The sequence below is a fragment of the Onychostruthus taczanowskii genome, unplaced genomic scaffold, assembly GCF_017590055.1.
Source record: "Onychostruthus taczanowskii isolate IOZ18803 unplaced genomic scaffold, ASM1759005v1 scaffold71, whole genome shotgun sequence".
NCBI classification, from domain to species: Eukaryota; Metazoa; Chordata; class Aves; order Passeriformes; family Passeridae; genus Onychostruthus; species Onychostruthus taczanowskii.
Window position 1 is genome coordinate 3,051,893 of NW_024504898.1, and position 14,945 is coordinate 3,066,837.

At 42.0% G+C, this 14,945-nt stretch overlaps 1 protein-coding gene across 1 annotated transcript; it reads right to left on the reverse strand.

Moving 5' to 3' along the window:
* Positions 1-240: 240 nt before the first annotated feature.
* Positions 241-14,291, reverse strand: RP2 (RP2 activator of ARL3 GTPase). The gene is made up of 5 exons (XM_041422136.1): positions 14,130-14,291; positions 4,717-5,382; positions 2,967-3,081; positions 1,684-1,769; positions 241-376 (listed from the first exon to the last, which is right to left on the reverse strand). The coding sequence occupies exons 1-5, from the start codon at positions 14,265-14,267 to the stop codon at positions 293-295; spliced, it is 1,089 nt and encodes a 362-aa protein (XP_041278070.1). The 5' UTR covers positions 14,268-14,291; the 3' UTR covers positions 241-292.
* Positions 14,292-14,945: the final 654 nt, after the last annotated feature.

Sequence of the window (14,945 nt, forward strand, 5' to 3'; positions counted from 1 at the left end):
AGACGTTGTCTAGAAACATTCAAGTGTCGATAGATGTTTAGAAATCACTGTTAAAAAGTTAGTAGAAAAGCTCAATTGTTTTTGAAATTAAGCTTAAGTTTCAAACACAATGCACATGGCTAGCTATGCAGTTTACTCCAGTTGAGATAATATGGTATTAAAAACCACCACTTGCTTTATAAAAGGGATATGTGAGAAATACAAAACTAAATTACAAAACTACTGCGATATTCAAGCCAAGTGACGTCCAAGTGCTAAGACAAACCATACTTGAGCATCTTTATGCTAAACTTCACATTCCCATCTGCATGTCAGCAAAATTGTAGAAATTGTCTACATCTTGAGATGCCGATGTTTTGCTTTCTGATACAAAAACCTGTTTTGATAAACAAGAAAAGAATTATGCATCAGTAAAAGCAGCCGTGCTCATTTGGAACCAGTAATGCTTATTTTTAGTTTTGCATTTCATGAGAGACACAACTCTGTTGGTTCCCACTGCGTGACAGAACAAATCCTAGTATTCTCTCAGCCCTGATGCATCCTTCATTTGTTATTGTCACCCTTTCCTAGCTCACATGCTGGCTGCATTAACCCTTGCCTTCAGGATCAGGAGCTTGGAGCTTCATTATTCAGGGGTCACAGCTTCAGTTAGTGTCTATTTAAACGTATTTTGATTGGTAAAGTCAACTCTCTCCAGGAGAGTGGAGCAAAAATAAATATATAAAATCCTTAGACTACTACATTCCTTTAACAGATAGGGAGAGTTTGTAAGATAGACTTCCTTGTACTATATTACCTTCAAAAAATCTTCATTGCTTCTCCAATAGATGACTATTTTTAAAAAAGTTACTTCAATTACTTTTTCATTTTTCAAAATTTATCAGTGTATGCAAAAAAAAAAGTCATCCAGCTACAAGATGTTTTTCTGTTTTCCAGAAACTGGGCAGCCTAGGTCCAAGAAAATCTTTTGAAAGGAAGTGAAAGACAGCAAGGAGCTGCATGGATGCTAGATGTCTTAAAGATATTCAAGTCTTCTTTGAACAACTGCCGGAAAGCAAAGGGTTTGTCACTCTCCTGTCATCAGGAGTGCTCTAAATGTTTCCATAAACTTTCTCAAAACCATTGGCATTTAGAGAAAGGGAACAGCAAGGAAAGTGGAGGTGTGGTGTAAGGAAGCTAAAGCAAAAGAAGCTGACAGAAGAAAAAAGAACACTGTCTTTGAAGGAAGGCATTCTGTGGTAACCTACACAGCAAAAGTAAACATGGAAAAAAGTTGAAATCCCATCACATTATCTTTGTCATGGTTTAATAGACAGGACACCACAAAGTCAAGTGACTAAATCCAAGACTTGAAGTGGAACATTTTGTACTACAATTGTAGAGCTTAATTTCGCTGTTATGTGAAATAACAGTTTTAAGTAGAAATTAAGTTTTAAGTGGAAATCTTGTATTCTTCAGTGGATATGAGGATTCAGAATTTTCTTTCCTAGGACACTTTTGTTGTCAGCAAAAAGTAACTCATGTTTTGAGTACAAAAAACCAAAACAACATCAAAAGGATATTCCAATTTTACTACCCATGAACTGAAAAAGATTGTGTAGTATGTCAACACTATATCTTAACCATGAAATAACTCAGACATTCTGTGATATTTTCTGTGAATAAAGCAATACACCAGCTTACCTTGGTTCCACTGAAAACTTCATTTACAGTGCTTTGACATTGTTCCACAGCACCATCTCCATTGAATTCCAAAGCAACCACTGGACCTAGAAAATAGTTCCATCTAAAATCAATAATACTTTCAAGCTTGGCATTGAAAGAGTAGATTTCTCAACCCATAGGGAATTGTGAAGCTTGCAAGAAGTATTTTATTTTTTTGCTTGAGCAGCACCATAACAGCAGATAAAGAATTAAAAAGACTTAAACATGTTACCAAAAAAAGTACAGTGTTATCTGCAATTTCATGCTCTTTTTTTTTTTTTTTTTTTTTTTTTTTTTTTTTTTTTTTTGACAGAGATTTGGGCAGGATTCCAGTTTTACTTCTTGAAAGGCAGCAATAGCACAAAAATGCTAAGGAGTGCAAGGCATCATGGAAATGAGTCAGACTATACTGCTCAAATAGTGAGCCATTTCACAGACATCTGGAGTGGGACTGAGTCATTCAAGCATTTTTGCTTCAGTCCCAAGATAGTGAATTGTCTCATTTTTAGACTTGTTCTCACTCACTTTTTGCAGATCTGCTTTCTCTGGTTTCATTCTGAACATGATATTTCTTCCTACATGACTGCCATATAGCCCATAAGCTGGACTAGCATCTTACAAGTGCAATGACTTTTGTCCTAGTCTTGCAATGAGCATCACAGATCTCTCATGTCACCATGAAAAACCCTACATGTTGCTCCTAAGTTTGGGAATGTGCAGTGAGCTTTAGCATGTAACATAAGATAACAAGATGTCAGTACTTCTGAAAGAAGAGACAAAACCCAGCTGCAGTCATTTCAATAGGAAGGCTTCTGAAATACTCTGACAGTACACCAGTTATAAATAAGAATTTTAAACATTCATCTGCTTTATGTACACCTATATTGATTTGCTTAAATAATTCATAGAGAAACACTGAACAGCTCAGTGGTTGAGCAGCACTGGTGGCAAGTCAGAAATAATCTAAAAGGATGAGATATTTTTGACCACTCCAGGCAGATCTGCATGTGCCACTGCTCCTGAACTATGCAGTTGGACCACTAGAGGGGGAGCAAAAACATAAAATACATGTGAAATAACTCTTTCTGATGCCTTCAGGAGTTTGGGCTGGTTTAGGGCCTCACTGAGGCTTCCAAAATTCATCTCAACAGGTTTTACAGTATGCCCTTGAAATAAAAATTTGTCCTTCATTCCTCTTTCTTCTCCAGAACTCTCTAGTGACAGATTTCTATATCAGGAGAAGAAAGAAAACACAAACTCACCTTTTTCCAGCAGTGGAATGAATTCTAATGCACTCTGCTGGAAAACTCTGTGAGCATCCTCTGCCTTCATTAAAACCTCTTTAGTTTGTACCAGCTGAAAGCCTTTGCTAGTCATCTGTTAACAGAGGAAGAATTCATGTTAAAAATGCTTCTAAGGTAGAGCTCAACTTGAGTATCCAGATTACACTGTAATAGACTCATTTTTCCCATACACATTAAGTCTCAGAGCAAAGGGACCCTTTTTGCTCTTTTCAGAGACCATTTGCTTTTTCTGCACTTCTGTTTATTTTCATTCCATTCATCCAGACTTTCTCCTCTGCCCTAGTGCACCTAGAGGAATAAATGTGAATGTTTTTGTTTTATATATTAGGGCCCAGGGTTATGTGTTTTTCCCCACAATCCCTCACATGCAGAAACTAATGGGAATTAAAGGCATTCAGCATCTGGAAACAAGCAGTCAGTTGTCTTTGGTCTGCAATAGTTCAGTCAAGCATTAGCTCAAACTCTCATCTATCCACTGCTAAGTTTTCAGTTTTGGAAAAATAGTTACCAAAGTTTGAAAACACATATATACATCCCACCCCCTCCTTTTTACTCCAAGTCTTTTATGAAACTAAAAACACGTGGTAAAGGAGCTAATACATTTTTACTTCCAAAACATCCATTAACCTACGGAGCAGTTAGATTGCCACAGAAACTCACTAACTAGTCCTTTAGCATCTTCTTAACTCTAACTTCTAAATAACTACTAACAGAGGAGAACACATCTATTACCCTCCTCCTGTAGCTATTCCTTCACCAGGAAAGAAACCACCCATAAGTATCATTATCTCCTTTCACTCACGTAACTCAGGACTCAGTCCCACAAAAGCCCAGTTGGGCAGTGGGGAGGCAAGGAGACACCTATAGCTTTCTGTCTTTGAGTTTTGCAGATAAAACCCAAGGGAAAGAGCTCCACCAGATGTTCAGTTGTTCATACAACACTGTGATCAGCAGCTTTTGAAGATACCATTCTCAGATGCTGTAGCCCATGGTTACTGGCTCTGCTCTGTGACATCCTTGGCACTTCAGGATAGTGAAAGCAGCCAGCCACTCCCAGGTTTTAGTCCCAGGAAAGTACAAACTCAGCCAAGCTTGGAAGCTGCTGTCTCACAGGAAAAAAAAAAAAATAAAAAAAGAAAGACCAATAAAAAAAAAAAAGCTATTTAAGTCATTGAAGACAGCTGACCAGCCATGATAAACACTCACTGCCCCTTTCAGAAAAAGAGTTCCAGTACTGGATGACATGGAGGATACATTTTTTTTCTTTTTAAGACTCTCTATTAGTACAGCAAAAACTCTCAGGACAGACTTTTGTTAGCTGAGACTTTCAGGACAATAAGCTAACAAGTTAATTACTTACATACCTTTCACAAGCATTGTCAATCACTCAGTCTATATTTGACCAAGTTAATCAAATCAACGACATATTTTCTTCAGAGCATCTCTTTGCTGTGCCATGATGGAAAAGTACACCAGAGCTGTTAGAGAGTAGATGTGCCACTCACAGGATGCCAACTGTAAAGCAACTGACTGACCAAATGAGATTCAGTCTCTTACCTTGCTTTGAAGTTTTAAACAATGCAGTTGATCAGTATGGTCAATAGACAAACAGAGACTCTATATTCTCCCTTCAGGGAGAATCAGAGGCTGTCCACAGGAATGCTGAATTAGGAATTGAAAAATCTGAATGAAGACAAAGGTTGCTTACCTCATCAATTAACTTCCTGGCATTTGCAGTTGTGTAGTCACCAGCAAAAAACACAGCCAAACACGATTCATCGCTGTTTTTCTGTCTCCGCCCTCGAGTTATGGGTATTATGCTCTTTGTAGCATCAGTGGAAACCCTGACAGCTTTCAGCTCCTCAGAGCTGGGCAGAGGAACATAATCTTGGACTACAGCAGTTTCAGGCAAAAGGCCCCAGTTATTTTCTCCAGACACAGGGGTATAGTCATGGATGTTGCTCCACGTGTTATTGAAGATACTCAAACCAGCATCTTTAAATTGTAAAGCAAGCTCGGGATAATAGTACTGGAAACATCCAAATTTCATACCTGTGGAGGACTCGATAATGGGCTGGGTGGCACAGCACAAGAACACCTCCAGCTTTCTGCAGTCCCGCGTGCGGAACTGTTGGCAGGCAACCACACACTTACAATCTTTGCAGTCACGGAAAAACACGCTGCCTTTTATCGGTCCCAAAAAGATTTGGCAATTTACACAGTCGTCAATCGTGATTGTAGCAGAATGGTCAAATATGTAGATTTTACAGTTCTCGCAGTCCTGAATGACAAATTGTTGCCCAGCTACTTTCCCAGGCAATCGACCCACAGTTTCATTCTTCAGTCCGGAAAAAGTGTAATCTTTGGGGTCAATCTGAAGGAGGAAGAAAATTTAAAAAAAGGTTAAAGTCTTCAATACAGAGAATATTAAAATGCTAAGTGCCCATTGACTTGCACTGATTGCAGTAGCACTGAATAGTACAGGATAAACTGGTTTTCAATGAGTGATGAAAGATCAGAAGCAACTCTTTCAGCTAAACTACTGGAACACATAGTATTGAGATACAACCAAGAAGTGAAACTACGCCTCTGAGAATCTCCAGGGGAACAAAAAAAAAGGCAACTCAGTTTGTCCTTTAATAAAGAAAGGGGCAAGGGGTGCTAGTGATAACTGTAGACTCTGAAATGTTTCAACAAGGATGATGGTTCTGGGCAGAGTAGTAACTGTAATAAATAAATTGTCCAACATACTTACAGATTCATAAAATTGGAGATACACAGTATTTTCTTGTTTGAGTAATTTTCTTGGCCATATTTTAGCTCAACACGTTGCAAGGAAACCTTGTTGCTGTCAAATAGTATCTTCTCTATTATGTTTGCAAACTACAGAGAGTTTTTTAATCTGTGCCACAGCATTGTCTTGTGCTAACAATCAACATTGTCTTGTGCTAACAAAACATACAGAGATTGTTTTAGCTATGTCCAAGAAGCAAAAACTGGCAGTGGTGTACTGGCAGCATGTTTGCAGATCTCCTCCACCCTCCAGCATCATCCCTCTGGCTGGGGCAGAACACTTGAAGGAGTCTGTGGCTGTCTCTGGCACTCTGCTTTAGGGAGCAGAAATTCACAAGCCACACAGCACCTAGGATGGATGCAATACAGGTGGAAAGCATGAATAATACAGCCCATGCTGTCCTAAAACCAGAGGAATCTGAGCTGGCTTATTTCTAGATATTAGTTAAGTCTCAAGCCAATTTCCTGGAGCAAATTCTACTCTGCCCTCTTGTGAAAGCTCATTAAAATAGCACTTAGAAGTGTACAAGTGAATGACTAACACAAGACCTCTTTACCAACCTGCTTTCTGATTATCAGCCTTGAGGCTCCTAAAATTTGCTGCACCATAATCAGTTATCATGCTTTACCAAAGTTTTGGTGTAGTTCAATTCCTAAAAATACTTCTTCCTAGCATGTCAAACATTGGCACAACATTTAGAGACCAGCAAAAGGCATCAACCAGAGCAGGCTAGCACCAGACATCCATTAAACCAGCCTTGATAGCTTTTGACTGGAACAGCCAAAGGAAGCTAAAAATCTCTACCAGATGATAAAATGTATTTCATTCTATGCAAGATATATGAACTTCAGACAGGAAAGGAGTTTTGCAGCTGATGAATCTTCCAAATAAAATGCAAGTTGAGACAATAAAGATGTCTTCCTAGAATTCTCTCCTCAATCATATTTAATACCACTGGTATACATCCAGAAAAGTTAGCTGGAAATGTTACAAATAAAATTGGGAGATTCAAAAGATAAGGGACACCTCATGGAGACTCAGTCACACAGTATGCTTTGGATTCAAACTCTCCAAGGTCTTTAGTCTCAAGTAATGTTACGTACCTGAATATACAAGTTACTTACCCTCATATTCCCTCTTACTTGAGAGCACAAATATTAAAATTGCTTTTGGACATATTCTTCCCAGGCATCTCCTAGAACATTTATGTATGCTTGTGTATATTTCTATGTTGGGTGTTGTTTGTTTTATTTTTTTTTTTTAATGACCATGGGAGACAGACCTACTGTTTTCCAAAGAGGCACAGAGGAATAGTTACTTCTTTCAGGAATGCGAAGTTCAGTGTTTCCAGAACTTACAGCATTTTTGAAATTTGGAACATAAGCACCTAAGCACACATCTTTCTGAATTGCTCTGCTCTACAAAGCCTGTGAAGCAGCACTAGCTCATCCCACCCAGTGGCCTTTGCAAGGATGTGTGAAACTTCACTTTGCAGGTTTTTTTAGGCCTAGGTGAAAAACACTGGTTAGTCAGCAAACTCACAGCTTATAGACAGTTTCAAATGAGAGGTTTTTTGATTAAGAACAGTAGTCAGGTTACAGACAAAAGTTCAGCTTATTATCAGATTCAGGAGCTCCTCTTTATTTGCCCATTTTCCAGAACTAAGAGTTCAACCCTGACACAGCTTTTGACCAGTTTGTTGACCATGCCAAGGAATTTGCACATTTCCTTTGATTTTGTTTTGCAGTTATCCTTTTAAAGCCTAAGGGTATTTGTTGATTAACACAGCAGTGCAGACTGGAGGGACTGCATGGAATAGATTTGGTACTCTCTTCCCCCACTGAGTTATTGTCCCTGAGAGGACGGGATATAAGACTTTAGCAGATATAAATATTTCACTTCTTCAGGGTAAAAGAAACATGCCAGAGAAACAAGCCTGAAGGCAAAACCATGACTATGAGGATGCATCCAACAGCACCTTATATGCCCATAGGATTATAGAATAGTTTAAATTGGAAAAGACCTCTAAGTCCATCAAGTGCAACCATTAACCTGACACTGCCAAGTCCACTACTAAACCATGTCCCCAGCTGCCACATCTACACATCTTCTAAATACCTCCAGAGATGGTGACTCAAATACTTCCCTGGGATGCCTGTTCCAGCTCTTTCCATGAAGAAATTTTTCCTAATGTCCAATCTAAGCCTCCACTGGAGCAGCCTGGGGCCATTTCATCTTATCCTATCACACTTGGGAGAAGACACCAACCCTGACCTCCTACAGCCTCCTTTCTGGTGGTTGTAGAGAGCAATAAGGTCTTCCCTGAGCTTCCTTTTCTTCCAACAGCCACTGCTCCCTCAGGTGCTTCTCATCACACCTGTGCTCCAGACCCTTCACCCACTCCATTGCCCTTCTCTGGACATGCCCCAGCACTTCAGTGTCTTTCTTGAAGTGAGGAATCCAGAACTGAAGGATTTCAGGTACAACCTCAACCGTGCCAAGTACAGGTCATGGCCCTGCTGGCCACACTCCTTTTGATACAAGCCAGGATGCCATCAGCCTTCTTGGTGCACATTCACCATCTCTGAAATCTTCAGGTATCATCAACAGGTTCATACTAAATCACTGCAATCACCTTCCTTCCCCTGACAGTGAACACCAACTGCCTCTTAAGCTCTGTCGTGGCAACATAGCAAAAAACCAAAAACGCAGGCTAGAAAAGCCAAAAGAAACAGAAGTAAAATCTTCAGTCTCATACAACCATAACCAGGGCTGTATACATTTCTCTGCCCATTCATGTGGTGCTCCACTGGCTATAAAATCTTAAGCACATGTCAGGTCAGGAAAACTCAACTATTTGATAACTCATCTACTTGTCCTATGTATTTGGATAAAGTTTCAAAAAACTTTGTCCAGATCCACCCATCTCAACAAGGCAGACTCTCCGGCCTTTAACAGGTTTTTTTAAACATGTTTTTTTGCCCAGGCGGATAAAAGTTCAAAAGGTGACAGTATTCACAGCAGTAGCTTTTAATATTTTCAACTGAATTGAAAGAGTTCTTAGAGTAGATAAGAGTCATACATTAATAGATATTGGCACAGCTCTGCAGTTGAAACCTTCTAACTGAAATGGCTATACACAGGTTCGGGAATTACTCCATAGAATAACCTAAAATAACCAGATGTCATGATGAAAAAGCCAGCCCTTCTTACAGGGCTAATATTTTTCCTTCTCCAGACAGGCACAGAAGCCTAATCTTTGATTCTTAGCAATTACAATGGTGAGAAGTCTTTTACAAAGTGTTAGAGGACAAATTGTAAGCAGCAAGGATTTTAAAGAACAAACAAAAGGAGAGAAGTGAAGGCAAACGAGTTAGTCATGGCTGCTTACAGCTCCAGGACATCCTGTTACAAGTGCAAGGTGCATTAAGCAGCTTTTCTTCCTGCAGACACTTGTCTTGCAAGAAGGTCAGAGGCTATGTGAAAGCTGCACATGAGTACATCTCTTCTGCCACCACTATCCAGTTCACTGGCACCAAAACTGGGCAGCTCCCATTTGGAGGAAGACGTGCAAGAACTAGACCTTCACAGCTGTTAGTGGTAAGTGTACCTAGAATCATAAAGGATCCCAGGATCTTGAAGTGTTTCTGGTATGAGGTCATATCTTAGCAAGACTTTTTCACAGGAACCATCAGGGAAGGATTTTCAGTGATACACTCCTACAAATATGAGAAGGTACTGCTGTTCTTAACAGGTTACAGTTCTCCTCTAGTTACCCATGTCAAAGCTGCTGAGCAACCAGTTTGTAAAGTATTTTTAAACCTCTTACACTAAGGTCTTCTCTTTTAAATATAATTCTCAAAAATTCATCCCCTATCTCTCTAAGTCACTACAGATGGCAGTTCAGAAATGAACTTCCAGCTGATAATATACAGAAGTTGGCTGCTGACCCAGTGACATTAAAAGCTGCACCTATAGTGTAGGCACATGAACTTAAGAAGCTTTAAGCACTATTTTTGTCAGCAGGGGAATTAACATTAGGGAAATAAGAAAAAAAAAAAAGTGCATTCCCAGGCCTAGACACTTCTGCATATTCACACTTGCATGGGTTTGGTGCCCTCAAGTAATGAGTTGCAACATCCTCTGGAGATTGCTTGTTGAAGTTACTCACCCAGTGGCAGATTTCAAGATTCTTGCACAACAAGAAAAGGTGGAAAGTGTAGAGAAGATTCCTGTCTCTAGCAAACAGTTTTTCATTTTGGAGCATCTCCTGCACACCCTAACTTCAGAAGTGGCCAATACAACAGACTGAATGCTCATTTCATTCTCTTCTTGGGAGTCTTCATGCTTTTCCATAATGCCCATAACAACATAAAACAGTCATTCACATTCAGCAAACCACCGCTAAACACTGCATACAGAAAAAGTGAAAGAAGAAAGGAAGCTACCACAGGCCTGTATTAGATCTAACTGGAAATACTGCTTAATATGAACCTTCTGACTCTTTCTCAGTTCATCAGACCACATTTTGAGAAAAACAGCAATAGCTCTTCTGGTGCACCAGGAAGCATAAGGGAGACACAATGAATTATTTCATCCTTAAATCCAATGTTTAGAGAAAAAAAAAATATTTTATTAATATTAAAAAATAAAGTACAAAATGGCCACCTAAACAAGATCTAGACAATTCAAGATACCCAAGTCAACTCAGACCATTCATGAAGAATCCTCAAATGTAAGGTAACTAACAAAAGACTATGACTTAGGCAAAAAGTGAAATTTCTTGAGGTTTTCTAACTGTTTAAATACAGCTACACAGCACAATAACAGTGAAGGCTGCATGTTTCCTATCAACTAAACGAGTTAAGTTGCAAGTCAGTTGACATAACACAAAACTTTACTTGTTCCTCTTAAAAGTTAAAAAAATAATCTGGGAAGGAAAGTTCCTCTAAGCTCTAAGTGCCACTGTGATCATAATTAATCTAATCCTACTTCTTTAAACATGAGACAAGAGCAAAAAAGATGATGCAGCTATTTGTGTTTCTTCTCCTGTGGAGGTCATGAGCGTATCTGCCATCACAAGACACGAAAGCCCCAGTTCCTGTCTGTACATACCCGCAGTCAGTTACTGCTGTTAGTCATGCAGTGGGAAAGGAAAGCAACCCAGGTGGAAAGCTAGCTGAAGAGGCTGGGAAGGGCTGAGCACCAACAAGTTCCTCTGCCACGCTTTGCCAGAAAGAGACTCTCATGGCAGCCCAAAGACATCAAGAGACATAGTAAGTCCTCAGGATGCAATGCAGTACCAACAGACTGGAGAATAAACTGTGCTCTACTTCCACTCATGGACTGAGAATCACAGAGCAGCAAGAAACTGAATACTCATCCTTCTCCTTTCTATTTTCAAGATAATCTGATCCTTTCGTTCTTCTACTGCACCATAAGTAATCTTCAGCCAGTTCTCTGAACCCAAGGCTCAGAAAGTGTTACAGAGATTCCAGCAGATTTACAATGCAATCTGAATTTGATTAAATTTTGCATACCTTAAAACTTCTGTCGTCACTTACTAAAGTCACACAGAAATCTGAAAAGGCTCCTCAAATTCATATACTTTCCTTAATTTCAATTCAACTATCAGCATCTTATAATATTTTCTATTTAGAATTTTCTACCACATGGTCAATTTCTTGGGACTATTACACAAGAGTTATATAGTCACTGGGATATCATCATATTTCTCTTTGTCTAAGGCTACAATAGCAGACAGTGTTGATACAATCAGCCTTTGCCATGAGAACATCATTAAAATAGGCTCAACTAGCAATGACGTCCTTCAGAAGCACAAGAAATAGTTTTGTTGGAGGAACCCCTCAGATTCATTCATCCCTCTACACATCCCTAATCACACAAATATGCACACAAGTGTGCCTACATTTTTCTGCCATGTCAGGGTGGCATTAGTTTACAGGAAGACAGCTGGAGTGTCTGGGCAGCAAGACATACTCACCTATATGGACATACAGAGCACAGTTTACAAAAACTACAGACAATTGCCAAACCTGGTTGTGAAACAGAACTGTATAACCACAGCTGCACCACTGAGTAGGAGAGCCTAAGATTAAAACACATCCCCAACCCAAATGGTGGAAATAAACATCAAGACAATATAGCACATCTGTTGACAGAGTTGAGGTTTTCAGGGTTTAGAATGCAATTGAATGCACCGGATGGATAAAAAGGAGTCTTGATGCCACAAGTTTTCCAACTGACTTCAATTTAACTTTGTGTACAAACACAAACTTGTGAAATAAGTATATGTAAAGCATCACAAATGAGAAAGCAATAGACAACAGGACAAGGTATCACAGACAACATTTAAAGCTTACATTAACACAGACAGGCTATCACAATACAAACTGGGATCAACAAGTTTAGTGCAGCAAGTGCTCAGTACTCCTTCACCTAAGATAAGGTGACTCCAGGTGCTTTCCTAGTTTAATGTATTAATCTTACATCCAAAAAGCCCAATGAAAAATAAGGCTGCAAAGAGCAAGAGAAATGAACTTAGACATTAAATAGCCATTCTTAGGCTGTACAGTACAAAATTAAGCAGTTAATTTGATGGGTTGCACAGTTCACTAGCACAGCCCAAACTCACTGGTTCTTCTAGTTTGTAAGAGTCTTTTACAGAAAAAGAGGAAGTTTTACGTGCAATACATGACCATGGTTTTTTTAGTCCACAGAGATAGATGTTGGTGCTGTAAGAGTTTCATATGTTAGCTGGAGCCTACTTCCAGCAAGTTAACAACAATCATCTCCTTAGCAACAAGGCCAGCTATTCTCTGAATCAAGTCTTTCTATATCCTGACTTTCCTTCTTTTAGTTTTCAAAGTTAGCTGTATATAAGTAGATGGGGTAAAAATTCTCATACCTGTTGAGTTTTAGCTGGTGAATTTGCTCTAAAATTTTAAAAAAAAAATACTATTCCAAAGGCTGATTTAGAAATTTACTTTTAGACCAAGTTTTGTTCTGTCACTAAAATATGGTTTCCCTGCAGCCCCTCCTGCTGTGAGAATAGTCTCCACACAAGTGACAGGCTGTTATCCTCTCCTTCTCCGTCTGCTCCCTAAATATCTGCTATCCAGTCAAAGCAATAAGCCCAACACAGATTGCTCATCTTTATCCTCAAGGAACCAATTCCTCCAGGCCACACGCACGCTCTCTAGCTCATCTCCATCTGAGCTTGTCTTAATCTACTCGGAAGACTTAAGGGACACCCTAGAGCACCTGGCCAAGTTTAAAAAACAAGCAAGCTAAACATTCAAATAAGTTCACACATTGTCTTTCCCATACGTGTAAAATATGGCCTAAAGGTTTGAGGATTTTATTTGTTGAAAACACATTAATTACGTTTTTTGCCTGCCTAGTTTCTGCTTCCCCCGCCCGAAGGCAGCTGGAGAGGAGAGGAAGAGAGGCCTACTAGGGCTACAATGTCATTATATATTTAGGAAGTGAAACATGAAATGAGGCTAGGAAGAAATACATTTTATCCAGCGTTTAAATGCTTTCCCGCTTGAGTCTTCATGACTGCCTCCGGGAGCTCGGGAAGCAGCATGGGAAAGGATTTGACTTCATCTGTCTTTTTAGGGGTAATAAGCTAGTTCTACTTCCTCAAAAAAAAAAAAAAGAAACAAACCCCACCCTCCAAAACCTTAAAAAAACCTCAAAACACCAACCAAACGAACAGCGCAAATACCCAATCAGGAAGAATCAATACAGACAGTCAGGACACACGGCACGAGTTTTATGCCTCCGCTCCAATGCCAGGTGCGGGGACCGACCCGGGCACAAGCAGCTCCCCAGCATTAATCCCGGTTTTCTGGAAACACTCGCCCAGGGAACTTTGCGCTGTATCAGGAATCCCGACGGCAGGCAGACACCCTGGGGACTGTCACAGCCAAGCTGCCTGCCCACAGGGCGCAGTCCCACCGGGAGGCAGCGCCAGCCCCCTCCGGAGCAGCCGCGCACCGGGACCGATGCTCGCACCCGGCAGCCGCGGCACCCAGCGCGCCGCCCTCTCCGCTTGCACAATTTGAGACTGCCTGGTAAAATCCTTAGGCTAAACGCTTTTTAATTGTTCAAATAAACGCACTGAACTGCGCGGAGCGAGCCGTAACTGTGGGACCGGGGAAGGCGTGCTCCCTGCCGGAGCACACATCCCGGAGGGCAGGAGAGAGAGAGATGCTGCCCACTGAGAGAGGCCATAGCCATAGCCATAGCCATAGCCATAGCCCAGCCCCATTCCCATCCCGCAGCCGCCGGGGCGGTACCTTGGCTCGCAGGTCCCAGCTGTACTGCGGCGCCTTCTGCTCGCCGGTGGCCGCTTCCTGCCCGGCTCCCGCTGGCTGCTGCAGCGGCGGCTGGCCGCCCTGGGCCGGCTTCCTGCGGCGGGAGAAGAAACACCCCATGGCGCTGCTGCTGCCGCCCGGCGGGGAGAGGCTGGCGGCGGGGAAGGGCTCGCCAGCGCCTCGCCGCCCCGCCCCGCCGGCTTCCGGTTTTCTCCCGTCTCCCGTAACGACCGCGACATTTCCCCCCGCCTTTCCCTTCCCCTTGCCCGCCCCGTCCCGCTCCAACCATCGCCTCCGGCCGGCGGACGCGCCTGGACGGGGCGGTGCCTGACAGCGGGAGAGGCGCCGCCGGAGGCAGCGCACCCGCGGGGCTGGGGGGCCGGGGGCGAGCGGGACGGTGAGGTCTGTCAGTGATCGCCATCGCTGCCCCGCCCCGGGGAGGGTTCCCCCCGCCCGTCCCGAAGGAGCGGCTCGGGAGAGGCGGCGGCTGCCCGTGAACCCAGCGCCCCAGAGAGGTGAAACCTGTGTTCCGCCCGGCGCCTGTGCGGGTTCAGCTGTGCAAGCTGGAGGCAAACCTCCCGGTACGGGGTGTAAATACAAACCGACTAATCCTGCATCACGTCATTTTCCTATGGATACACCGGCGCGGCTCCCTCGGGACGCGTGCCCCCGCCGTGCTCTCCTCCCTGGAAGCGCTGCCCGGAGCACCCGGCTGCTTGCAACTGTTTCAGAGCAGCACAAGCGGCAAGTGCCGGCACAAGAACCCCCAGCGTTCTGCCGCTTTGTGCCTCCCTTCGC

What these genes read in the sequence shown, in the direction of transcription:
- RP2 (XM_041422136.1), bottom strand. Translation starts at nt 14,267, where the DNA reads ATGGGGTGTTTCTTCTCCCGCCGCAGGAAGCCGGCCCAGGGCGGCCAG. An exon ending in GCTGGGACCTGCGAGCCAAG is followed by an intron (nt 5,383 to 14,129) that starts GTACCGCCCCGG and finishes TTCCTCCTTCAG; the next exon opens with ATTGACCCCAAAGATTACAC. An exon ending in CCAGGAAGTTAATTGATGAG is followed by an intron (nt 3,082 to 4,716) that starts GTAAGCAACCTT and finishes CTCTGTTAACAG; the next exon opens with ATGACTAGCAAAGGCTTTCA.